Raw genomic sequence first — 26,698 nt, forward strand, 5'->3', positions numbered from 1 at the left:
ACCGGAAAGGAACAGCTGAACACGCTGACATTCAAATGATCCCTGGGCATCTGTTCACAACACACTGAATCAGCTGAACAGGGCAGTTCACACATCTCAGAGCTGTTGTTCCAAACTCAATTAGACAGCAGTCATCTCTGTAGTGGTGACATGCCATTCACGTTTCTGAGATTTTCTCATTTCTAAATGAGAGGCTTCATTTTTTGCAATGGAGAACAAAAGAGTATTTTCAGAGAAGCTCTGATACAGTGCACGTATGTACTGGCTAGTCCCATGCCCTACTCACATATGGGTTATAAGTACAGCAATAGGAGGAGTTTGACATAACCTGTTAGACTGCAACCATTAAAACATCTATTAATCATTAATTACTCCTTTATGACCTATTTATAAATATAACTTGGAATGGGGGCTCTATAATATCTCTCACTGTACTGAAATATTTCATAGGTGATTATAGGGAGGTTAAATACCAGCAATGACATTTAACCACTCCTCAGGGGTGGTATTAGATATTATGTGATCCCATAGTAGTGGGGATCTGAAGTACCACAGACCAAATTGGAGGTGTTTATGTAAACGTATGTATTTCCTTGATGATTTAGGAGGCAAGTATAATGGCTGCCTCTTTAGCTCACATGCCAGAGACAGAACTGAATCTCTTCAGTGTGACCAAAACAGCCAGGCATCCATGCTGAGAAACGAAACAGTCTCATAACCCCTGTAGATCAGGCACAGCAGGGAACGTGTAACACACACCAGCCTGTGAGCTGAATAAATCGATGGCAATAGAATCATATTTCTGCTTCTACCGTGGGCATATTTATTTTAAAAACAGAGGCATTTCCAGAAAGGGGACGGCATAGTACAAATCAGGGTACCTGCTGGCATCAGCATGACATTGCTTCATCCAGGGTTAAAGCTGGAGTGATTTTATTACTTTTGAACTGTTCTCAGCTCCTTCACACATAACAATTAGAATTCACCAGCTGCTGCCCTTTCGAAACCTTGCCCTTTCGAAAGGGATCCAAATGTGCCTGTGTCCATACCCTCAAGAAGTTGTTCTGGGAGCAGAGGGGTATGTGACTAGTCCAGCAGTACTGAGAAACCGGTGCTTTTCCTTAGGCTTCACCTACACACAGGTTTTGGTACTCATTTGATCATACTGAATAGGCGTTTGATTTTTTTTTAACCTGTATAATTATCCTCATGAAACCAAGTGCTGATGCAGTTACGCAAGTTTAACTGTGCCACATACGAGTACAGAACTAGGGGTCACAAAATGAAATTAGTAGGTAGTGAGTTGGTAGTACGCTTATAGGTCATGGCATTGTTCAGTGACCCATCTGTTTCTTCAGCTATCATTTCCTCAGATTGGTCCATTTGCTTTCAAATGGCAGGAACATTAGGAATACGAGAATCTTTTATTTGAAGAAATTTGCCATTGTCTCCTGGGAGGCTCCTCAGAGAATAAGGTCTTATTTCTTCTGCTCAGGGTCAGAGAGTCAGGTGTTTATCTGAGGCTCTGAAAACCAGGCCTGTGCAAAGCGGCTAGTATTTGCTTCGGATTCGGCCGATTTGGGGGACAGTGATTCGAATCACTGCCCTGCATCGATTCGGCTGCTGCCAAATCTCCGAATCTCCCAGGCCAATCTCCCGCCTGCTCTCCCAGCCCAGCTATGGCTGCCCCAGCTCCTGGCACTTGGAAAGTAAAAGCCCCGACTCACTGGGTGCTGCTGGGAGGGGGGCGATTCCTGCAGCCCCCCACTTCGTAGGGGGGTCTGCATGAGCCCCCTGACCCTCCCTCCTGCCGTTCCAGCCCCCCATGGCTGCCCCACCCACTGCGGCTATGGCCCTTTAGGAAAAAAAACCTCGAGAAAGCCCCACACTCACCATTGCTGCCAGGCGGGGGGGCGATCCCCACTGCCCTGCGCTATGTGGGGGACTCTGCACGAGGCCGCTGCAGCAGCAGTGAGTCCTGGAGTTTTTCTTGTCTTTTTTTTTCTTAAAGGCCCGAAGCTGGCCTGGGCAGGGCACCCATGTTGGGGCTGGGGGAGCAAGGGGGGGTCAGGGGGCTCGTGGCAGAGCCCCCCATGCAGCGTGGGCAGTGGGGGGCAATGGGGATCACCTCCCTGCCTGGCAGCACCCTGTAAGTGGGTGGAGCAGCCACGGGGGAAGTGGGCGGGGGTCGGGGGGGCCGTGGGAGCAGGCAGGGGATGAAGCCTAGTAGGGGTCCCCCATGGTCCCCTCCCCCAGCCCCCACTCCCCGCTTCTAGTACTTACCAACTTCGAGTCTGGCTGTATCTCCCTGCTGCAGCAACTGGGGACTGCCCGAATCATCAAAGCTCCCCCAAATCTTTTCCTTTTAATTGGTCCCCTGATTCAATTTGGATTCAGAGATTCAGCCACCGAATCTCCTCCGAATCCAATCACCACCCAAAGCTTCGCACAGACCTAGTGACAACCTCTTGATATCTCTGCATTGCCTTCCCATTCTCAGCCTTCGCAGGGTTTGTACTGGGTTTGCGAAAACAGTTTTCAGGTACACAAGCCGTGTGAAATGGCTCGTGAGAGACCAGAACTAGTTGTGGGCCTGAGCTCCTGAAATAGCCCTGGTTGCAGAGATCGTTTCCCTGCCGTGTTGAATAAGAAGTTACTGTGCAGAAGAGTCCCATACACTTATCGCTGGGTGAGGTATAAGGAAGATACTGCGGGTCAAAATACTTTCGAAGAAGGTAAAGGCATCAGTCTGCTGAAAAGCAAATGGTCTGTGTACTGCTTCAGTCTAACAACATTTTACAGAGGTTTTTCATGTCCTGCAGGTTTTAAAACTAATATATTATGATTTTAATGATGTCACTCTTGGATACAGTGAAAAACCGATGTGCTCTTGTCATATCTGCTAGAGAAGTCACAGCAAGTTGTTTTCCAGAGTTTCAGACAAACAAGCTGAGTATGAGCCTGGATGGAAAATCTTGTGAAACTTGTGGCTATTTGCCGGTCATAAAGGGAATCTGGAAACTGCCAAAGAAGTGCACTGAGCTGCTCCCAACTTGTGGTATTTCAGGTGGCACAAACCAACAAATTAACATAACTGATTGAAGTTGGATGATGTCAAGCTTGGAATAAGGTGTCTTTAAAGTTCTCTCTTTGACTACTATTTCATGACTGCCGGAGGTGGTAAGGGTGGCGTGGACTGGCTTATATTTATTTGTTCTGATTAAATTCAACAAGTTTTGCAAACCCTTAAAGTCACCGCATGTGCCCTCCCTGGAAAATAACAGTATGTTTAGTTGTGCTGGCCTCAAAAAGCCTTGCAAGAATTTTTTTTTTTTTTTTTTTTAGGAAGTGATCTCACACCAAGCAAGCTTTAGGAGGGACCATGGCTGGGATCCCAGAACAAGGAAACACATAGGTAGCTACTTGTTATTTGGGGGGAGACCTTATAAATGAAGTAGTATGTTTGGAAAAGGGATGGGCCCTTTTCATAGTATGGGAAACCTCTTTAACTAGATTCAGGGCTTGAACAGCCAGTTGGCATTCACCAGCTATTTTTCATGTCATGTTGACGTATTCTTTTCAAGGATTTTTTTTTTTTGCTAAAAGAAAGCCCAGCCTATGCATTGGAGATAGAAGGGGCACAATTTATCCTGCACAAACCAGGCTGTACAAAAAGAGATTCCCCCTCACCCCCCTTCCTGTACTGAATACAGTTCCTGGTTGAAATATTTCTGATGATTTTTTTGGAGTAAGTCAACACATCCTAAGTCTGTATTGTGTCCTAAGCTGGGACTTCGATCACACGAGGGGCTTCCAGGGTTCGCTGTCAAATGGTCCACAGTTCACAGGATGCCTCTCATTTTAATTCTTAGTTATTTTAGTTCTTATTTGTGCTCCACTCAAACTTGTTCCCCCCTCAGAGGGAACAAAACTAGAAACAGAGTTACAAAACTAAGAAACGTATGTTCACTAAAGGAATAAACTGGACAAGAGTTTAAGTTTTCAACACAGATATTTGTCTCCTCTGTTTTGCGTCTTTGTCACAATAGGATCCTACATGGCCCCTGGCTGTGTTAGAGGTGGCAGCAGAAGAACCTGTCTTGCGTTAGTCATACGACTGTCTAAAGCAGACATCACCATCCTATTCAAGTAGATGTGGCCTCTTATTCTGTCGAAGTATGTAAATGGCGGGGGATCTCAGCTGCCCCGTTCCTCATATCCATTATGGCCAAACGAAGGGCCCATCCTCTGAAGATCTGAGTGGCCTCCTTTTCGAGCTGGCTGTCAGAGCTGAGCTTCCTCTACACCTCACAACACTGGTCTAACCATTTTGCAATTTCTGCTTGGATATTTTATTAGATTTTCTAAATAAACCTCACGTGAATATCGTTTTTAATATAGTGTGCAGGTCACAGTCCAAACACAACATTTTTCTGAGGCTAAACCCTTTGCAGTTTCGTTACAAAGAACCAAATCAGTTCATACTTGGCTACCTTCTGTTCCAGAAGTGAATGCACTAGTAAGACAGTCCCTTTATACGGTTACAGTCTATTAACCTTTAAAATATACAAATATCCTGAACAGACCTAGTTCCACACAGCTTGCTGAACTCAGCCAGTGGTGGCCATTTTCTATTTCAGCACAGTTTTAGGCATTAAATATGTAGGCCCTTTTGACGGGGAGGGTTGCATCAAACATTTAGGTAGTTAATTCTAACATCTCATTTTTCATTGGGCCTCTGCCTGCCAGATTAAATAGCACTGAACATTTTCTAGACTGCTCCTAAATCCCCATGCTATTTAATTGGACAGAATAAACAGCAAAATAAATAGCTATTCATCAAAACATTTCTCCACTGATTAACGTGCAAAATGGGCAAATGAAGCAGAGTATCAGAATATATATACCTGCAGACTAGCGATGTCATACTCAGGACATGGCTTGTGCTTTTTGTATAAAACCACCTTTATTATGTATTATACATCCTGCATTTTTGGAAGGGGGAGAATGATACTTTCTTTGTCAAAGATAAAATGTAATCTTTTTTTCTTTCAAGATGAAAGTTAGGATTAAAAATTAAAGCTTTAAAGCATGTTTGTTTGTTTGCCTGTTTGCTTTAAGGTCCCAGGTTGCAGTAGAAGTAGCTGAATGGATCCTTTTCAGATGCTACCTCAACTGATTTGGCAAAGATTTCAGTCCCTGACTTGGGATTTACTGGCAGCAGCTAAGTTTGTTTAGACCTACGTCTCTCCCTCTCTCTTTTATAAACAGAGATGACCTGTTGTGTTTTCTCCCCTATAATGTGTGGTGCTTTCTTTTCCTTTCAGGAAATGATCTGAGAACATTGCTCTCGTGAGTGTTTCACTCTTTTCTTTAATACTCTATTTCTTGTCACTGTAGTCCCCAGTATAATGCTTCCTAGCCTAGCGGTGATGCCATCTTACTGTTTATTAATAGATAGGACAGTTCCAGGTAAAATAACTTGGGCAACCCTTGACTTATACAGTGGGGATATACAGGGAAAACAGTTTGAGTCACATATATACAAGCTCATAACAGGTTACTGGTAGCGCAGTTTGCCTGTTGCCAGAGAGGCCAGGCAGAATTAAAGTGCTGGCTTGTGTATATACTTGTACTGCTTTCCTGTACTGTATAGGAAGTCACACCTTCTAAAGCAGGGGCGGGCAATTATTTTGGGCGGAGGGCCGCTTACTGAGTTTTGTAAGCCATTGAGGGCCACATGACAGGCAGCCAGGGGCAGATAAATACTAATTTTCTAAATTTTTAGGGGCCCCGCGGGCTGGACAGAATGGCCTGGTGGGCCACATCTGGCCCGTGGGCCGCATTTTGCCCACCCGTGTTTTAAAGAGCATGGTCATTTCCCTATTGGCTCCAAAGGGAGGTGGTGCTCCCCCCTACCCTGGGGGTCTATCAAGAGGAGACTGGACAGATATTTGACTGGGGTGATATGACCCCTGATGATCTATTTAGGTCCCTCCCAACCCGACACACTATGATACTATGATTTCCCTCTGTAGTGGTTATATCATACAGAGGATATATCATATGCCTGAATACTACAAACATGCTTGCCTCAAGTGCTGGGGCCCGTTTCAGGAATGCAAAGTCCTGAGTCCTGCCTTCATTGACATGTGTGAGGCCCATGTGACTGTGGCATCTGTACAGGTCTGCAATTCCTCTGTGGCTGGGGGTTGAGTTCCTTTCAAAATCCCAACAATGCTACTGTTCTTGCCTGGCCCGCACAAATTGCTATTGATGAAGGCATGACTCAGCCGGCGCTGAGTGAATTCTTGTGACCGGCCAGGCAGACCACGCAATTTCAGTTCAGGTCTGTCAAAGGACTGCAAGGATTCAGCTTATGGTATCTTGGATCAGTTTAGGGATTCAGCTTAAGCGCTGGCTAAATGCATATGCACTACCAGCTCTCATCTAGAACTGCAGGTTGGGAAACTGTGATGTGGTCCAAATCTCCGCTTTCATGTAACATTTATAGGAAGCTTTTAGTTTCTGTGGTAGTAACAAAAACACAAGCTAAGTACCACGACTGCACTGATGTCTGCCTGTGTCTGAAGACACCCCAAACAAATCACGCTGAGAGGCACGAATTGCCTCCAGTATCTTACTGGGACGTTACCTCCAAGACACATGCCGAACAAACAATACTTTACTAAACCAAACCACTACACTGCCCATATAATTTTCCCCTGGACAAAAGATGAGAGAAAACATACTGTATTTCAGCTCATTCCTGCTAGAGTGGTAAAACAACATAGGTTAAAGAGAAGATGTACTGCTCTAGCAAGCCCTGCCAACCTTGGCCTAGCAGAGGATTTCTGTGCATGATGGGAAAAGGTCCAACCCAGACATCCCGGCTGCTAGGCTAAATGCTAGGGATTGTCCCTGCTTGCACCTCTGGGGGGAATGGGGATCTCTGGAGCTGCCCCTGCTTATCCTATGGAGACCCTGCTGCGAGGATATAAAGCACCCTGGTCTGCTGCTGCCTCTGCCTTTATAGAAGGGAGGGAGCATTTTGCTACCACCGGTCAGTAATAGCAGATTCCTACTGTGCCTGGAGGACGTGTGGGGGAGGAGGGTTAGGTAGGGTAATCCGGCCCTGTTTGTAAAATGGCAGACAACTAGTTCCGATGAATGAATTTCGCTGCTGGTCTCTTACCACCTAATCTGGAATCAGTCGATGCAAACGACAGATCCGCTGTTTATTTCACTGCACACTGGATCAGGCCCCGAGTATTATTTTATTCGTTCTTAGTCTGTAATGCCTCCCTATCTCCCCTCTCCTACTGGCATCAGACCCCAGCTGGTGTCTAGCTGACTTTCTCCCACCCGCTTGCCACTTGAGTGTTGGGGGCTGTGGCCAGTCAGTGGCCCAGGCAATGGCGTGGGCAAAGGGTGGGGGCAGGAGGTGGATTAAACATCCCTGCTTCCCTGCTCCCACAAGCATGGGACCTGTGCCAGTGGGAGAGGGGAGGCAGAGGGGTTTAATGCTCCTCCCTCCCCTGTGCCTGAGGTGCTGCCCAGGCTTCTGGCTGGCCATGACCCCCCGCTGTTTGGGGACAACCTAGCAAGGGCAGCTTCCCCCACCTTGCACACCCTGGCTGGGGACCATGCAGGCCAGGGTGAGGGTAAACCTCTTCCCAATCATACTGAGCACAGCCAGGGCCTGTCCATGCCCCCACCCTCTCAGCTCAGCTTCCCTCCAGCCTTCTGGCCATTGCCAAAGAGAAGGGAGGGCTTGCACAAGCACCCCCCACCCCTTAGCCTGAGCCACTGCAAGCACATGGCTGCATTTCTAGAATCAAAAGTGAATGTCTATTCACTTGCTTCTTGGTTCAGTCTACGCAGGTTAGAGGAACCTGCGAAGATTGAGTCAATTCGGTCTTGGACTCTTTGAATGTCTGTACTTAGACTTAATGGCAGGGCTACAGCTCCCGTTTCCCACAAATTGATTACAAAGGTGGTGGTGCTAGTAAACCTCAGACACCCTGGATATGGTGCAGACTCGCTTCTTGGGAGTTGTTTATATTGATAATGTAATTAGCAATACACTTAAACTTCAATCTAAGCCTTTTCCTGAGCTAGTCTGTCCCAAGCAGGCTAATGGCAGCATGCCATTTTGGCAACCAGATGGAAAATGCAAAGTCTAATTTCAAACAAATGCAAAATATGAACCTACTGTAATATTCCCACCTTTCCCTCCGCAGGCTGTTTCTAATTGCAAGGCATTCCACTCGATGCTTGTCAGGGCTCTACCATGTGCCTGGCCACGGCATGCCTGTGTGAAAGGAACTCCATATCCTCTTGCTCACTAAAATATCAATTTTAGGGGACTCTTGTTTCAGCTTGAAGCCCAGTCAGAAGGGACTGGGTTACTCATCTCTGTTCTTGCATTATTGACATCACTGCATTAAAGATTCATGTTGCTCTCACTTCTCCAGAGGCTATGTACAATGACGCATTTGACCATGATATTTATAATTCAAAATTCACTGCTGTAGCTGCCTCCTTTGAAATAAGACATTGTCTCCTCAGGCTTTTAACATCACAGAACAGATACAAATGCTAACATCAAGAGAGCCTTTGCACAGAGGCTACCTTCCCTTTTTAAGGCTAGATTCTGAAACATTCTCTCATGCTGAAGTGAACCATACTCCATTAAAGTGAATGTTTTACAGCACACCCTAATCTGGTGAGAACAAGGCAAAACATGACTGCATTAATCCAAGAGGAGCAGACCTGAAGTAGGTCAATCCAAGCTCTGGATTAGTTAGCTGGTAAATCTTGTGCATGCACGTTCAGTTCTCAGGGATAGACATTACACATAAACTGGTTTAAGTGATCAGAAACTGGTTTAAACCTATAACAGAACAGATGTTCAGTGCACATCAACCAGTTTGAAAATGGCTGAAGCTGGTTTGAGATAAACCTGGTTGAATGTAGTATCAGACTTAACTGATTTGGGTCCAACTGGTTTATGCAAGATTTGTCCCAGACCCTTTGCTGGTTGAAGCTAAACCAGACACCCCCAGCATTCCAGCATGCTCTCTGGGCTGGCTGGAGCTCTCTGCTCCACAGCAGGGTTGGCCTCTCCCCTCTGCTCCCTGGCTGTAGCTCTAGCAGAGACTTGCAGGCACAGAGCATCTGCCTGACTTCTCCCTCCCCTCGCTTTACGCAGACACGTCAGCATTAGCTAGCGGACCACATGCTGGCTACAGTCCGTGCTGTAGGGGACAATAGGCAGACAGGCTTTTTGGAGCTAATCAACAGGTAGCTTAATGTCCTTCCTTGGAAAAGCTGCTTAAGAAGAGCTCCATTAGTTAATGGAGGCGGGCTTTGTTTCCTTAATGCATAGATAAACACTGAGTTGGGGGTGATAAACATTCCCTGCTGGGCTGCTTAGGAGTGGGTGGAAATAATCAGAGTGTCCTGCCAGGGCCTGGCCATGCCGCTGCCCCCCCGAGCTCAGCACTGTAGAAGTGAAGGGAGGGCTGCTCTAGCACCTCCTGGCTTCTAGCCTTAGCCACTTCAGGCATGAGCCTGCGTGTCTGGAATGAAAAGGGAATGTCTATCCACCTCCAAATCAGTTCAAGCTTTTCAGATTAGACCTGCAAAGATTGGATCAATTCAGGCTCAGTCTTTTTGAATGTTTGTCCCTAGCCCAAAGGCCCAGGAGATTTCAACATGTTGGGTATATTCAGATGAGTATGAACGTGTGGTATGTGGTGCTGTAGACCCATCTGCAGTGCCACACACTACACATGCAGGCATTTCCCACAGTGCTATTTTGCAGCACAGAGTGGAGAGGGGGGTTGACCCCAGGAGATTCTGGGATCAAAAAAACCCATGCCATAAAAGAGCAAGGCACACATGTGGTGGCAACACATGCTGCCCAAAACTGGAACCTGACTGACCAGAGCCACACTCCGGCTGTTGATCAGGCTACCTGCTGCCAGATTGCTGTGGCTGCAGCTCCCAGAGGACCCCTGTTAAGGCTGCTAGGGCCAGCACAGTTGCAGGCCTCAGCCTCCCTTCCCTACCCGGGATTACCTGCTATGCATCAGAGCATCCGTAACACAGGCATTCCCCGGATACAAGTACCAGTGGCACAAGGTGCGTCACTACTACTTGTCCCCGAAGGAACTCATGTTCCTACTTTTCTGGATGTGCCTGTCATTGCAAGGATAGACTGAAATGATACATTATGTTTGCAAAAGAGACTCAGACACAACCCTGGAAAATCCTGTTTGAAACTGAGTTTTACTTATCCGCTGCATTTCTGCTTAATTTCACAGCCTGTACATGTATGTAGGGAGTAGGTGGGTGACTGACCTGCAGCTTTTGCTTTTACTAACAAGAAATACGAGGAAAGCAAAGGCCTGATTTTTCTCTTACTTGATCCTGGTTTATACTATTGTAACATTTTTGTGGTCATTGAGAAACTGGTGTAAAGTGACTGGTCGTTTCAGAAGGGTGTGAAAGTTCAACTGCAAAAGGGGATGGAAGCATTTATTAATCCTATAACTGTTGCTCTACTCCTCTCACAATGCAGTGCCTCTATTGGGAAATAAAATTCCCTTTCAGAAAGCCTGCCATCTTGTGGACATTTGGGGACACAGCAGTCCCTCCAATTTTCAGTTCTCTTTCCTGGTCTAATCAGGGACTAAGGATTTTTATCTCATTACCTGGATTAGCTTTCGTGACCCCTTTTATTCCTACAGGTTTATTACTTGTTTACCTCTCCCAGTTTTGCCAGTCCTCTCCCCACTCCCCTCCCTCCCATCTCTTTTATATTCAAGTAGAAGACAGGCTAGATTTGCACCTTATAGACCGGGGGTGCCAAACATAGGGCCCACAGGCCGGATCTAGCCTACAGACCCATTGCAGACAGCCTGAGAGCAATCCAGTGCATGCCATCACCTCTGCACTACTGTGTGCCGGGCCTGGAGTTAATTGGACACCTCTGCTGTAGACTAAGTCAGAGATGTATTTTATCCATTTGATACACTGCTACACAGTGCGCTCAGGCTCACCAAAGCTCATGCCATAGCTCTCTGCTTTAGTTAGTCTGTAAGGTAAAAAATCTACCCTGCCATCAATTCTGTTATAGCCCCTCCAGTTAGGGGCTATTTTGGTGCTCTCTGGAAAGTTTGCAGATTTATGCTGTGTTACCATATGACAGAGCAGCTTAAATGCTCTTCCTCGAGATGTAGAGCCTTCTGATTCTTTTATAGCAAAAAAACCCCATGAGGTTCTTTTCAAATTTTGATAACCTCCCTCTGCTTAAGTCTAACCAGAATTATTTAGCATTCTGGGTATGTGGGGCAGCACCTGTTAGTGCTAGACATGTTTTATATGGGAGGATTTCTATATAGCTAGCGCCTTTTGTGGAAAGTGGGAAACGGTCGAATATGCTACAGTGCAGCGGCAGCCGTGCCTGGGCTATCCTGAAACTAGACAGCTTGGGCACCACTAGTCACATCGCTGCAGTAGCGTGGAGTTCAGAACAACCTAATGACTCCCTTATTATGCCGTTTTTTAAAGCATGTTTTTGCAACCATTCTGAACTGCTGCAGCTCCTCCGCTAGTTTAAAACTAGCTGAGGAATGCCTGCTGGCGCTGAAGTCATAGCAGTGTTTGTGGTGTAGACAAACCCTTACTTCGTGAGCTGAGTAATGAATTGCACCAAGCTGTTTAAGAAATTCTATGGATTTGTAGACCATGAACTAGCCATTTCATCTCCAGAGTTACTTAAACAAGTGGGAGCTGGAGATGTCGATGGGAAAGCTTACACAATAGTCCAGGATAAGAAAGGATGCCCTCCAGTTTAAGAAGACCTACATGCATTCTTGGAGACAGGAGTTATGCCTGGTGGACAAAGAATCCCACAACAATGTGGAGAGAAGGAATCCATGCAAATATTAGGTATAAGTAGCTGCTAGTCATGAAAGGGTGGGTAGGCAAGCTCCTTTATGCCCTGTCCCTTTTGTCCCTTGTAACTTCTATTACTTTAGCCTCTGTTTGTAGACCTGGGTGAATACTACAGTGATCCATTATCCAGACACAAACATTTGCAGCAGAAATTCAGTGGGACTATGGTGACTGTGTGAATAGAAAAGCAACCGTCAAATGAAAAAATGATGCAAATGTGTTAGGCATGGAATAGATTAGTATCAAGCCTGAAAGGACTGCATCATGAAAGACAGTATGATAACACGACTTCTGTTCTTTCTGTGCAGCTTCTGCAAGTGAAGTGGCATACTTCAAGGCGCTAGGCGATCACCCCTCTTATTTATTCTTGGATGCAAGGACACCTCACACTTTAGACACCATGCAAATGCAAACACTGTAGTACACGTCCTGCTGTAAATGTTTCTATCTTTTTACTTCAAATTCGAGCACATTTCCACTGCAGTTTATGCTCATGTCCAGCAGATGTCTTAGGAGTCCTAGGAATAATTCTGTACTCAGTCCATGGTTTCACAGTGCTATTTAGAATAGTTTCATAACTGAAAAGAAAAGGCCTCGTCTTCCTCTCATTGCAATTCCAGTGATTTAAATGGAACGGCACTGGTGGGCAGAGAAGTGCACTTTATCTGATATGTGCTTTCCAGACAGCTCATCAGTGTGCGATCACTAGTTGCAGAAGAGACCGAATGAAACGATCCCCTCATTTAGCTTAGGGTCCAGGGACATTTTTAAAAGGGGGGGATTCAGAATAAATAGGTGATGCTTTTTGTTGCTATTCATAGTCTTACCCCCAAATTATGCCTTGATTTCAGCGCAAGTCATCTGAGGGGTGGCATGAGTATATGGCTGGTTACCTTGCCTAACCTTGCCAAGAGCTTTGAATTTCCCCCTGTGGCACTGGATCAAACTTATGTTTGGCCAGTCTTTCCCCGAGTCATTACGGGGGAAATGGACAATGGAAATAGGCCTAGTAGGACTGACTAAATGGGCTCACATTTACAGAGCCTCTTTCTTTAAAGAGCAAGTCCTCTTCCTCAGTGCCCAGGACAAGCTGTTAGGCTGAACATTGGGGGGGTTCAGCCTAACAGCTTGTCCTTCCAGCTGTTACCCCTATCTGCTCATATCACCTCTGTGGGCAGAGTACTCTCAAATCTAGGTGGCTGGGACTGTCAGAAAGTACCCTAGAAATAATAACAGGTTACATATTAAAGGTCAAGACACAGCTTACACATTTGGAGCAAATCTTTCAGCTAAGAGTAAAAATGTCTATAAATAACTTCCAGTTAACCACGTTCCAGGTGCGGCTTTCTAGGGAAAGGGGCTTAGAGAACAGGGGGCCCCAGTTCCAGTCCAGTATCTGCTACTAGCGACCTACATGGCACTGGACAAATCACTTAACTTTTTCCTATATGCCCACTAACATGGAATACCAATAGGGGACCCTAAATACCCCGTTGAAAGGATACTGTGTGTTACGCGGAGACCAATAAGGACTTTGGTGAGTCATGAGAGCCCCGATCCCATTTTGACATTGAGACATCAAGCATCATACGCAATGTAGGCATTGCAGAGGGGTGAAAAAGGAGCAATGAGAGTGAAATAACAGAAAAATAATCTGCCGAAGCAAACTGGCATTGAAAGCGATGGGGGGAAAAAAAAGCACTTCATGCATCAGCAGCTCTCTTTGGCGTTAGCAGTGAAAGGAACGCCTTCTCTCTGAATTGCTGCAAAAACGCCACGCTCGGACCAAGTCCCTTTTTAGGGCTTGATGCGTGCCAGTCAAAAAGGCTGTGCTGCGCTTGCTGCACTGAGGGTTTGCGAATCACCGGCTGTTTCACTTGAAGGACTCAGGTTATATGACTCCCTGCTGTCAGGTGGCCCGTAGGCTCAGCCCTGCTCCAGCACAGCTCTTGTGGAGGCACGTACCATACATAACACAGCAACAATGGGGTGCATATAGCTGAAAGCTCAGCTTGGTATTTTGCCATGACAGCCGAGATGCTGCACCAGCTAACACAGCCCTTGCTAGAGAGCCTAACCAGTGTGTGTGGCGAGGGGGTGAAAATGCATCTATAAAGATTAGCCAGGACAGGAACATGCAATAATCTCTATTGGAAAATGCACTTCATCAGGAAAATGATACTTGGCTGGGAAGTGGCTTCAGGTCTGACAGAAAAGTAATACAGCTCTGGCTCAGGTCTCTGCAGAGGCAGAGCTGTTTCTGAAAGGGTTGCAGGTGGTAGGGAGCTGATTGATTGCAAGCAAGCACAAGCACTGGAAATGGAAGCAACATATTGCTGCCGAAATGGTGAAAACGGTCTGCAAAACCCAAGCAAGAGCTAAGATCATGGGCTGTGTGAAGAATATCACAGTTTCACAAGCATCCCTGTCCCCGAAAGCTCTGGTCCACTCTCACCCTAAAATCCCAGGGTAGAATAGCCTAGTTACCTCTTGCACCACTGTTTTTCCCCCAGCCCTATTTTTTTTTTTTTTGCCATGTAACTATAGCGTTGGAAACTTCAGTCTATCCCTTCTGCAATGAAAGAAGCTTTTAGAGTAAAGGACAAGTCAGCTGCCCACCCCCCAGTGCAAACAAGCCAGCCACAACTCCTCTCCCCCACTGCCACAAGTCCAGACTACTCCATCCTATTTATGCAGGTCAGCTGGGCCTTGTAGGGTAATATAAGCCCAGCAGCATTTACTGTCTAGTGATTTAACCTCTAGCAGTCAGGCTTGCCCGTCTTCAGGCTGTATAGAAAGCTGCTACTAACCTCAAGCCTTCCAAAATGCTAAAGCAGGCCTTGAAAATCATGAGGTTGATGCAAAAGTACTTTTTTTTCCAATAGTAAGTAACGGCTTTTTTCCCCCATCTTTTTAACTTTTACTTGTGTGACTTTTCAGGCTCTTCTGCAGCAACCTGAAGATTAGAGGCTTACCTGTTTCTTTTTAGACAGAGGCAGAGTATCTCACATCACCATGTGCCTCCAGGAGCTGGGGTTATTTAAGAAAAATGCTGAACTTTGTGAGAGTGGGCAACACAAGCCGTGGGGCTTCTGTTCCTCCTTGTCCAAAGTCTCGAGGGAATTTCCTGATACAGGGGGAATTAATCCACCTCTTTTTGCTCACCGAAAGGCATAGCCTGCCTTACTCTGTAGGGCCTATAAAGCCATCTTCCTGAGAGATGGCCATAGTGTGGCTGTACTGAGGGATTCAGACCACTGACGTGGTGATCCAGCCCAGAGAGATGCAAAAGGGGAGATATGGCTGCTATAATCCACCTGGCACACCTCCACTTCATCCTACCAGTAGGGTGTCCGAGGAGCTGCTGTGAATGTAGGAACAGCGGCACAGGCAGGAGTGCGCCTCATCTAGCCCCTTTGAAGATGTCCCCCAGGAATCCCACTTGCTCAGGCTTTGCACAAGATTACCCCCTGGAGCGCTGCAGTATAATGATGCTCGTTCCCCTCATTGCTGTTGCTGTCTCAGTGAGAGATCCTGCAGCTTCTCAGAAACGCTGCTCTCAGTGATAAAAGAAACGGGGAAAGAGTTAACCTTGACTGCGATAGCTGTGCACGCAGTCCCCAGAGAGATAGGACAGCTCTCTAGTGCTACTGTAAAAAAGGGCAAGGATGAAGTGACTCGAATGCTGCTGCACAGAGAAGAATGGCCTGGCAGAGATTTAAACCCCCAAATTCTCTTTAGCAAATTGACCTCCATTCCCCCTTCCCCCGCCAATTTGGCTTGCATGCCTGGCTGGCTTAATTCATACAGGGCTACATCCCTGTTAAACATGAAATAACACACCTGTTTCAACCTAGGAGGTCTTGCCCCCTTGTATTGCAGGATCTGGAAGTTTTATGGGAGGATCGGATGGAGAATCTCCACTGGAGCCTGGCACAGCTTTGGGTCAGCTGAGGCCTCCAAATACAGTCAGGCCAGTAGCTGATGAGAAACCATGGCTGCCTCAACACTGCCCAAAATGGGGACAGGTATTCTGAGAGCCACGGGCTTAGGTCTTACCACCTCTCCCGGCACGGTGCAGACTGGAGCCCTGATGCGGCCATGGGGTTTCAGGGATGGAGTAAGGAGGAAGCTGGTAGGCAAACTGGTTTCCTGCAGAGCAACTCCACGCACAGAGTCCCACAGCCCCTGGGATAGCTGGGTATGTGAAGAAAGGGTCCAGGTTTTTCCTGCTCTTCTTCATTGATTGACATCCCTAATTAGTGGAGAAGGCAATAGATGGCTTGGATTCTGCCCAGGCAAAGCATCTCGCTGTCAACCTTCGCCAGGGCCAGCAGCGAATTCCAGCGTTCCCTGAACGAGGAGCGTGACCATGCCATCCCAAATTCATCTGATGGATAAAGGTGAAATACATTGCTCGAGTCGATAACAGTGAGCTCTGTTCCATTGTCTTTATTCAGCAAACATGTCAGTAACTAATTTAATCTCTCCTCAGACATCACTCCCTTCAGCCTTTTAATCATCCTTGTTGTGTTCATAATGCCCTCCACTTTCTGGACACCTTTCTGGTGGTGAGGTGCCCAGCAGAGCTGGCGGGGATCCCGCGGCATTCAGATAACCACACGAAGTAATTGCTGGAGAGATCCTAGGTAAACACGAAGGGAACCGGCTTCGTTAGGATCAATCCGAGCGACAGCTCAGACTAAGATGATAAAGCTGCTTCGCGGTTAAACTCTACCCTCTTCTCTTGAAGGAAACGAGTTGCTGGGGGAGTCCGCTGGGATATTACATGTGGCTTGGAACAAAGCTGCCTTGTTTGATTAATGGGGATGCAGGTGCCAGCTATAACTTGATGATTGTTTCAGCTCTTGTCTGCAAGCAGGGTGAGTGTTAACCCTAGGACTGAGGCTGGCTTGTGCTAAGGGACTGGAGGGCTGGCAGCGGGAGAGAAGCCCCCGCTGCTCGCCTGAGCGGGAAGTGTTTAGTACGCCGTACATGTTGGCAGTTATGTCAATAACTGGGAGAGCCGATTCTTGGAAGAGCTACCAGAATTAATCATGAAACGCTCAGAGAATGAGGACATTAGAGGTGGGGTATTAACCCCTCCCAACCATCAGCTGTGTGCATCATAAAAGGAATTTTGCATTGCTTTTGGCTGGACAGGCGGGAGAGAGGAATTGCTGCAGTTGTGTTTGCTGTGGAGCAATGCTGGTGTGCTAGGGAATGGGATAATCAAGTGCAGCTGGCCCAGCAGGAAAGCCTATAAGAGGCAAAACCTCGCTAATAATCAGAGAGCATTTGCAAAAGGATATGGCTGTTTGCATTTGGCCTGACCCTGACTTTGTGATTAGCAAGACACTAATCCTTATTTGCTTATCAAGACTGGAAATCAGAGAGCAGAAATTCAATGAGCTTATGTTCCCAGTTAGCATGGTGTCTTTTGGATTGCAGGACTGATCCAGGCACTGTTGCAGGAGTAGGCTGGATGCGGCCTGTGGGCTGGACGTGGCCCGCCAGGCCATTCTATCTGGCCTGCAGTTCCCTAAAAAACTTAGAAAATTAATATTAATCTGCCCTGGGCTGCCTGTTATGCAGCCATCGATGGCTTGTCAAAATAATTGTCTGCCCCTACACTATTGGGATCCATGGGTCTTTCCAATGATTCTAGTGGGCTTTGGATTCAGCCTGGTTTGACTGGAATTGACCAAAGAGAAACTTTCCTCTTTGATTACACATCAAAGTAAACTTAATTTAACAATTTCCCTTATCCATGTGTATTCTTTAAGGCCAGGTACTTTAGCATACACTTGACAAGACTGACTAGATGATGAGAACACTATGGGCTCTTCACAGAATGAGCCCCAAGACTGTTTTCAAATCCCTATGGACTTTCCTTAGAATCGATTAAAGCACATCCCTCCAGGCACACTGGGCTGGACCAGATCTCTCAAAGAGACCGGACGAGGTGGCAATCTCCTAGTCATCTTTAAATGAACTCCATATTCAAGAACAAACTTGTGGCTTGATGCTGAAAGCAATTGACAGGGTGTAATCCTAAAGCTGCTTCTGTCTTCCCAATTAGTTTCCATGACGTTTGGAGTAACATGTCCCATGGTTCCTCTTGTTGCTTCCCGAAATATCCTACTTTGAAGGACACCTCTAGAATTATGACACAAATTTATAACACAACCCCAGTTTCTTTTAACCTTAAAAATTCTCATAAATAAATAAATTCCTGTATACTGTTGACTTATATAAGTCAACAGTATATGTGTGTGTGTGTGTGTGTGTGTGTATACACACACATATACATATATACATACACACGTATACACACACATATATCCATGACTATTCCTAACCATTAATTCATTTGTGATAATTTATTTTTAAATTAATCATGAAAAGGAATTTGATGATAGGCTCTCTCTCTATATGTATGTATATATATGTGTGTGTGTGTATAAATATATATATGTATATCAGTGTGTGTGTGTGTATGTATGTATGTGTATATGTATATATATTTATATATATGTCAACTTATATATGTTGACAGTATACAGGAATTTATTTCCATCCTACAACAAGACGAAGGAGCAAGTGAGGGACTTAGTTCACACAGTCTCTTTTTTCTTCAAAATTTCTTTCACATTTTAAATGAATGTATGTAGCCTATCGTCAAGTTCCTTTTCATGATTAAGTTCAAAGGAAATTACCACAAATTAATTAACAGTTAGGAATAGTCATCGAAAAGAAAATCTAAGCTGATGTTGACAATTTGAAAGACAGAAAAAAAGAACGGTGTCCCTGCCATGTGCTCGGGTATCTCGGGATCCCGTCCTGCAACGGACTTGGCATTGCAGTCATTAAAGCATAGAAAGAAGGGGTGGGCTGGGCGGGATGAGGAGGGAGAGCCCAAAGATATAGATACCGCTTGAATAAAAGAAAAGACTGAATTCCTCCTTTCTGTTTCCCCTTCCCTTTCAAATGTTAGCCATTTCAGAGACAAGATGCCATGTGGTGTAGCTTTTTCACTCTCTGCTCAAATGATCTTTAGAAGAGTGTCCTCCAATCCAGCACATGTAATTGCTAAATCTCTATACCCGCTCGGGGGGTGCCTTCCAAGTGAACCCATGTAAGTATTAGTCACAGCAGCCTTGTACCACATCCACATCCTATGCACATATATATTTATACACATATATACCCTCTTTCATTATGGCTTGGTCAAGAGTCCTAAGAGTAGAATTTTTTGCCTACTCAATTTGCTTCATAATGAGTCATCATTTAACAAATAATTTCTATTATTGAGGATTTTTATTTCATGTCTTTTCTTTCCCGTAGCAGCAGGAGAGCAGATTAAAAAGTGTAGTTACCTGAAGTGGGATGTAGGAAGTGGGATCCTGAAACCCCTGCATTAAGGTGTTGTCTAACCATGGGGATCTTTTAAGTCCCGTAACTGTTTTTTCCCCTTTAATGTTCACAAGACACCAAGTCTTGCCTCTCTTTGTATCCTCTCAACTGGCCGAGTCACAGCTGCTGAATTCACACCTAAGGCCCATCCAGATCCAGAAGCCAGGCATTCCTTCACCTGGTAGGGGCTCTCACACGGGCAGGGCCGAGCTCCCCATATAATATAGTTGCATCTGCTGCTTTATTGAGGAAGGGGAGAGAGGGATAAGGATGGTAGCCTGATGGTTATTTTATCTTATGGAACAGCTGAGTGGTTATTTCATTCAATGATGGTTTCGTTTAAAAGGTATACATATGCCCGCCTTAAACAAGTGCACTCTCTGTGGCCCAGAACTGTGAATCCTTTTCTGCCTTGTGGCTTAGCTTTAAGAGAGAGGGTGGGGAGTGCCTCTCCCCCTCCTGAAAGCTTCAACCCTGATGGTTAAGGCTCCCTTCTGGGAGTGGGGAGACGCGACTCTTTCAGGCAAAGGAGGAATGGAAGCTTGGTCTCCGACTTTGCGGGTTACCTGGTGGTAGCCACTGGGTCATTATGTGAAGGGGAGTTGCCATCACCTTCTCTGCCTGCCATGTTTGCAAAGAGAAGACTGAGCCTTACCAATTTATTGGAGAGTGTGTAGGCACCTACTTTCCAAGAAGGTTCCTACATAGATGACAATACCTCCCTGCACAGGGTTTAAGAGTGTGCTCCAGGCATCTCATAAGAAGTTAAACGTTGTAACGCCCAACTTCTTATGCCACATCTGACAGCTAGGAAAAGTCCTCACTTTCTGCAAAGCTTAAGCAAGAGGCACATTTTGAAATCTCAACTCATTGGCCCAGCACTGTGCAGAACAAAGCCAGTCCATTAGGCAGGCCAAAATGAGAAGCAGCACCTCTGTGAACGTCAGTTAATTTAAAGTGGCGCCCAACTAATGAAATCAATAGTGAAAGCTCAAAAAGAGGCTCCGATGGAGATGATAAATCAACAGTTATTTAAAAATAACCACATCAGAGAACAAAGGGAAACCTATTTTAACTAGTGCTACTGACTTGGTAACTGCCCACACGTTACACGTAGTGCTACAAAAAAGTTCCCGTTCCAAATGGGACCTTTTTTTTTGTAGTGGATCCACTATTTTTGTGCCACAAAATGTCTGGACACTCACTTTCTCCAGGGCTATGAAGGTGTACGTAGCTGTAGAGGCCCAGATGTTTTCCAGACTAATTGAAAAGACATGATCATTATGATGCATGTAAATGTTCAACAATGTTTCATATGATTACCAGTTGGTCTAATAAAAGGTATCATTTTGGAACCAAGAGTCCTAGTTTCTTGCATGTCTTCTTGCCTCTGATCAACATGGCTACCAAGTACACCCCTTCAAATGGTTACACATTTTGACATAGGCAGACAAGGTTCTTTGGGTAAAAGTGATCTTTTATTAGACCAACTGCTTGCAAAGAAAAACTTTTCAAACTATTTGAGTTGGCCTAATAAAAGATATCAGATTCACCAGAAAAACCTTGTCCATCTATGTCCTTAGAACAACACAGTTACAACTTGTATCCCTGAAACATTGACATACACAGCCGACTACTCTCTTGAACGCGAAATATTTTATGTTTGTAAGGGCAACCTGTGTAATAAATAAGAATTGGTAAAGAATACTTTACACTTCTTAATAGTGCTTTGATAAAAAGGCCTAGAGAACTGGCTGACATTTATAACATCCCTCTGAAGCAGAGGAGAGGTTAAATGCAAATATAATTGTACTTAAACCTCTAACAACCAGGAAATGGATTGTCCAAGTGACATTGCAATTTTAGCTTATTTTGTTGAACCCGTGAACTGGCTCCACAATGAGGAGCACAGTATGCAATCAGGGTCCCTGTTCTGCTTAGCCCTCAACTCTCATTGGTTCTGTGCAACCTCAGACAGTTTGACCATGCTCTTACTGCCCTTCCACATCTTTTAGATACCTAAATACCTTGATCTTATATATCTTTAAATGCTTAGATTATTTGCATCAGATGCATTTCAAGGCAGAATCATTTCAATGCCCGGATACAGGAAGACAAATATTTTGGCCCATCTGACAACAGAGCAAGGGAGATGTAAGTGACTTGGCCAAGGTCACACAACAAATTAGTTATGGAAGCAGGAATGATGCTCAGGTCTTCTTTCTCCCAAAAGCTTGCAGAGAAACACAACCTCCTTCCTCCAGTTATTTCCCATCATAGCCAAATGCCCAGTCTCCCTCTTACTTGCATTAGAATAGCTGAGCTGAATAACAAAAGCCTGCCTCTGATATGAATGCAAAAGCCAACATTTATCTTATTGCAATTCAAGAGATGTAATGCTGCTTACAATCACTACTGCTTTCTTATCACACTTCATGACAGTGCTTCGTGAATATTCTGAAGTTCCCAAATAGTTAAAAATAGCATCGCTTATTTGGAGAGCTTCTTTGTAATATCATTAAGCAGCGCATATCTCAATTGTTCTGCAAAGCAGCATTTTCAGTTATTTCAAATAGCCCCACTGTATTTTACAACAAAAAAAGTCTTTGTGTATCCCTCAATGATGCCAACAGCAAGCAGCTCACATATTTTTCCTAACTGATAGGAAATCAATCTCTTGACAGAAGCAATACATTAGAATGAGTGACACCAGACCAGAGTAATGCTATGCTTAATATTTTATTTATATTTTTATGTAAACAATTTGCTTTGTAGGCACAATATAACAAAAGCTCTAAAGCAACAAATACAATTAAACAATGTTTCAGTTCACTTCAATCAGGCTTAAGTTAAAGAGAAGCTTTCACAGTTCCTTTAAGGCAAATTGAGAAATAATTTGTTTCACTTGAGGAAACCATCCAATTATCTAGAGAGAAGTTGTTTAAATGACAGTGTTAGTAAGTGATCAATGCAAACCTTCATTTAGACTGCAATAAGATTTTGTTCGGTAATAGCCTTTTCTACACAATGCCCTCTATCACTCCAAAAAAAGCAATGCTACCTTTTGTGAAATCGCAGAAAATGCTCAAGGCTAACAAGGCATGTTCTGCTCTCAATGAACCATGCTGCTTGCATTGAAGCGCATTGCAAATTCTGTTATTATTATTATTTTAAAAGAGTAAGATAGGACTTTCAGTTCATTCAGAATTATATCATGATTGTATTTTGTAGTTCAGCTGTAGAGTGGATTTAGAAGAATGCCATTGTACTCACTGGGTTTATTCTAAGCCTGTATGATGGAGTTTTAGAGATTAGAAAGTTCCTCTAAACTGGCATAAAATAACTAGAAAAAATGCTTCTTTTGATCATTGCCCTCCATCACGTCTACAGATACTCTAGGAACACTCACTTTTGTTTGACTCACTGGGAAATTTAACTGCAGCACCAATAATACTCTAGTGTTAGCAGGACTGGTTTGTCACTTTGCTTGCCCTAGTTATCTAAGGCTTTGAGAACGTCACTTGGCTGCCAGCTCAAGGAACCTAAAATTGCTACTCAGTTTGGTGTTACATGAAATGCGTAGGATATGCGTTAGGTGCATTGCAGGACAACATGGCTATAGCAGCTTTAAATAAAACAAACCATATGTCTTATGGTTGTCAGCTTATGAGTACTGAAAGTTAAACAGCTGTTCCTTTAAAGACTCAATATGGCAATCCCAATGCCTGTAAAACTCCCAATGGATGAATTGTATCTGAATACAGACTGAGTTTGAGCCTAATGCAACACTGACACTGTAGAATAATACAGGCATAAAAAGATGACACCATCGAACTGAAACCCGGCATGGACTAATGAAGGAAAAAAATCCTGTTGCGACTAGTACTCCAAAACCAAAAGTACTTTTTTCTAGCATTTCCCCTTTATATAATTGTTGCTTTTTTCATTATTAGTATTTTTTTTTTTTGCAACCCGAGGTAAAATCATTTTAAATGAATATTCTGTACAACTAACTAGTATTAGAGCAGTAACAGTGTGAGTATACTAGAGAGGAGGACATTAATACTCAGTCAGCATTGACTAAATGGGGAAAAAAAAACCCTCTAAAGATTTCTCCAAGTCCACAAAGTCCAAATCCAGACTTATCGTTCCTATCTGGTTGAGAAAAGCCTGAGAATCACCCACCACCCCCAACTTTTTTTTTTTTACTTCCACCAACTAACACTGAGCTTTAGGCCTTTGGGAAAGTATTTTCTTTTGCAAAAAATATATTAAATCCAGAAGGGAGATGTCTGAGTATGACGTCTTTGATACCCCTTTACTGCTTCCATTGCGAGTGGTTACACTCTTTTTTAATAAGACTCAGGGGGAACCTGAGCAGCTGCTAGTTGGGTAAAATGGAAGATAAATGATATTTGTTTGTCATGTTTTGATTCAGTTTGCACTACTGGGAGGCAAGTACATGAGAAGGTCTTTAAGGGCCTGATTTTGCAAACACTTACATACGGAGTGTCTTTACATAGAGAAGCAGATGTTTTATGGGACTAGGCACCTGTGGGGAGTTATTTGCATGCATGAGTGCTGATGGGAGCGAGGCCTTGATTTTGCTTCCAGAAAGGTTAACCTTCATAGAAGTTCAGCACCACTGCACAGCTGGTTAATCCATTAGTGATTTCCAAAGTGTGACTTGGCTGACAAAATAATATCTTATCCATTGATGGAAGAGCGAGCCCTGTGGTTAAGCTGCACTTAGAATGCACTGTTACTTCAGCTTTTGGATACAGCCAACCCAATGATGCTTTGGAGGAGGTGCTGTTGAATCATCAGTAAAAACAGTAATATTATCGTGTGATTAAAAAGTTCTGGGTCTCAAGAAGTGGCTCGTTGACTTTTCCTTGCATACGGAAAAAGAGAAGAGCGTCTTGGGAGATCAACAATAAGTCTGGGCTGTTGGCACCATGCATTCATTCCTGTTAATTAGTAGTGCCAATGGCTAATGCGATTATACAATACTAATCAAAGGTTCTTAAGCAATGACTTCTGGCATATTTTCTTTCACACTCTACAATATATTATTTAGAATTACACATGAGGTATTTTTTAAAAAAAATTAAGACAGAATTGTTTATGAGATGAAGTCGCATGATTTAGGAGAACAAAATTTGTCTCTGCAACCTTTATTTGTGGCTCACAAAGGAATACCATGTTTTACCTGTCTTTTGCTGAAAACAGACAAACTTAAAACCCTCCCTTTGGTTACCAGAATCTACCAGACAATAGAGCAGGGAAGTAACAACAACAACAAAAAGATCATCATTGTCAACTTGCAAAGAATTTACGTGAAATAGGATTCTCATGAGCACGTTGCCCATCTAAAATTACACAGTACGTTAATAAAGGTTTTTCAACAGGGACAGAAAAAAAAAAAAAAAGAAATCAATGGGACTCCTACAGGGAGATCGGGTGTCACACAACAAAATGTCATAATACTGCACTGGATGGGAATGGCACTTGAATTCAAAACAACAATGATCAACAGTTTATAGCTCAGCTGACTGCAGACAAACACAACACACACTGTACTATGGCATTTGTTCACTGATGCACAGAATAGATTTCCCAGTCTTGTTCCCTTCTGCTCAATCAACCTTTCTGGTTTCCTTCCGCCACTCTCAGCTTTTACTGGATGAATGGCATGCGCTCTTTATTCTCATTGTCCCCTTCATGGTCTTCCTCTTCTTCTCCAGCTTCACTCGTCTCCGTACTATCATTGGCCATCTGTGGAGGGACGAAAAAACCCACAAAGGAAATCAGAATGTCTACAGCATCGCTTCAATTACTTTTATCTTTGTTCAACCCATCTGCTAGACCAGTGGTCTCCAAACTTTTTTGATCATGCACCCCTATCAGTAAAAAATTTTTGAGCACCCCCCCCAATATATGTATATTTATTTAAATAGAAATAGAAGGTCTACTATTTTCTTCCTGCACCCCAATGGATCGTCTTGTGCACCCCACTTTGGAGACCACTGTGCTAGAGCATCAATAATGAAATGAAAAAAGTCTACAAGTAGAAATGGGATATTCTACTTTGCTGCACTGTCAAAATCACAAGTCACTCCGTAAAGGATTTTTGGCAGGCAGTTGCTCTGTAGGATGGCGGCACAAGGAGGACTGATGCGCCTATTGACGTCAATTGTATCGAGGCTCTTGAACAGGAAACAAAAATATGTGCAGGAAGCTCATCAAATATAGCCAGCTTTTGTTTTATGAATCCTTCAATATCTGTTCTCTTAAAACCCCCTGAATGCCATGATATTTTAAATCACTGCTAATAGATAGCATCTGTTCCTACTCATCATCTGGGATGCTTAATTTCTTGGGAACTCACAGGATGTTTGTTTGATATAAAATAAATGTAGTGCAAGCCCTTCTTGAACTGTGGGCATGTATATGGGCAAAACATATTTACTGCTATAAACATACGACCTGCCTAGACACCAAATCCACACCACAGTGGAAAAATGTAATTTGATGATACAGGTAGATGCTAGATTTCCTTGTACTGGAATGGCCTTTGTAGGTTATCAGCTATCACAAAAAATTATTAACCCTTAATAGTATTTAAAGGACATCTTTCTCTAGATGAAACTGTTTATTAATAACTACACAAATAGTCAAAATGTAAGAGAGAGCTGTGGTTCATTTTTGCAATTTGTCTAAGACTGACAGGCATGAGCAGAACTGGACTTGTCTAACAAGTCACACAGGCCCTCCTGGTTAAATTTAATTGCAGACTGTGGCGACTAAACTTTCCAATGGGCCATGCCTAGGACATACCATACTTAGGGCATGATGAGCTCTTCATTTACTCTACAGCTAAAGTTATAAACCTATGTGAAACAGGAAAATAACAATAATAATAATCAAGTCGCCAGGCACTGATTTAGTTTTCCACCTGGAGGTAACAGTAAACTGTGACAAAGGGTTCATGAGTGGCTATAGTCAAGGGTGATGTTGCAAGAGCTTAGCGATAACATAGGGATTCAGAGCCTGGAATAGTTTATTGCTGTTAGAATGCAGCTCCTTTTTATTATACAAAATTACTTACTAAAACACCATTTCGGGGAACAAAGCAGTTGTATCATGCATCTTGTCACTATTTAAACACTAGAAGAATGTGCAGTAACCCCAGCTATAAATGGTTTCAGCTGCTTTCCCCACTGATGTCTGAATTTTTTGCTGATTATTATTCCCACCTCATTTCTTAATTGTTAATGTTCTACGGGCTACTTGGACCCCCTCTGATAGCCAT

General features: G+C 44.1%; 1 protein-coding gene across 1 annotated transcript in view; it reads right to left on the bottom strand.

The window, feature by feature from the left end:
* Window positions 1-22,106: 22,106 nt before the first annotated feature.
* Window positions 22,107-26,698, bottom strand: part of VAT1L (vesicle amine transport 1 like) — an 86,438-nt gene continuing 81,846 nt past the window's right edge. The window contains exon 9 of the mRNA XM_090063424.1: window positions 22,107-25,161. Within this exon, the coding sequence (XP_089919550.1) occupies window positions 25,063-25,161 (99 nt within the window). The 3' untranslated portion in view covers window positions 22,107-25,062. The remainder of the gene's footprint in view (window positions 25,162-26,698) is intronic.

Source organism: Crocodylus siamensis, chromosome 9 (genome assembly GCF_052110815.1).
Source record: "Crocodylus siamensis isolate JL-2025a chromosome 9, ASM5211081v1, whole genome shotgun sequence".
Classification (NCBI taxonomy): domain Eukaryota; kingdom Metazoa; phylum Chordata; order Crocodylia; family Crocodylidae; genus Crocodylus; species Crocodylus siamensis.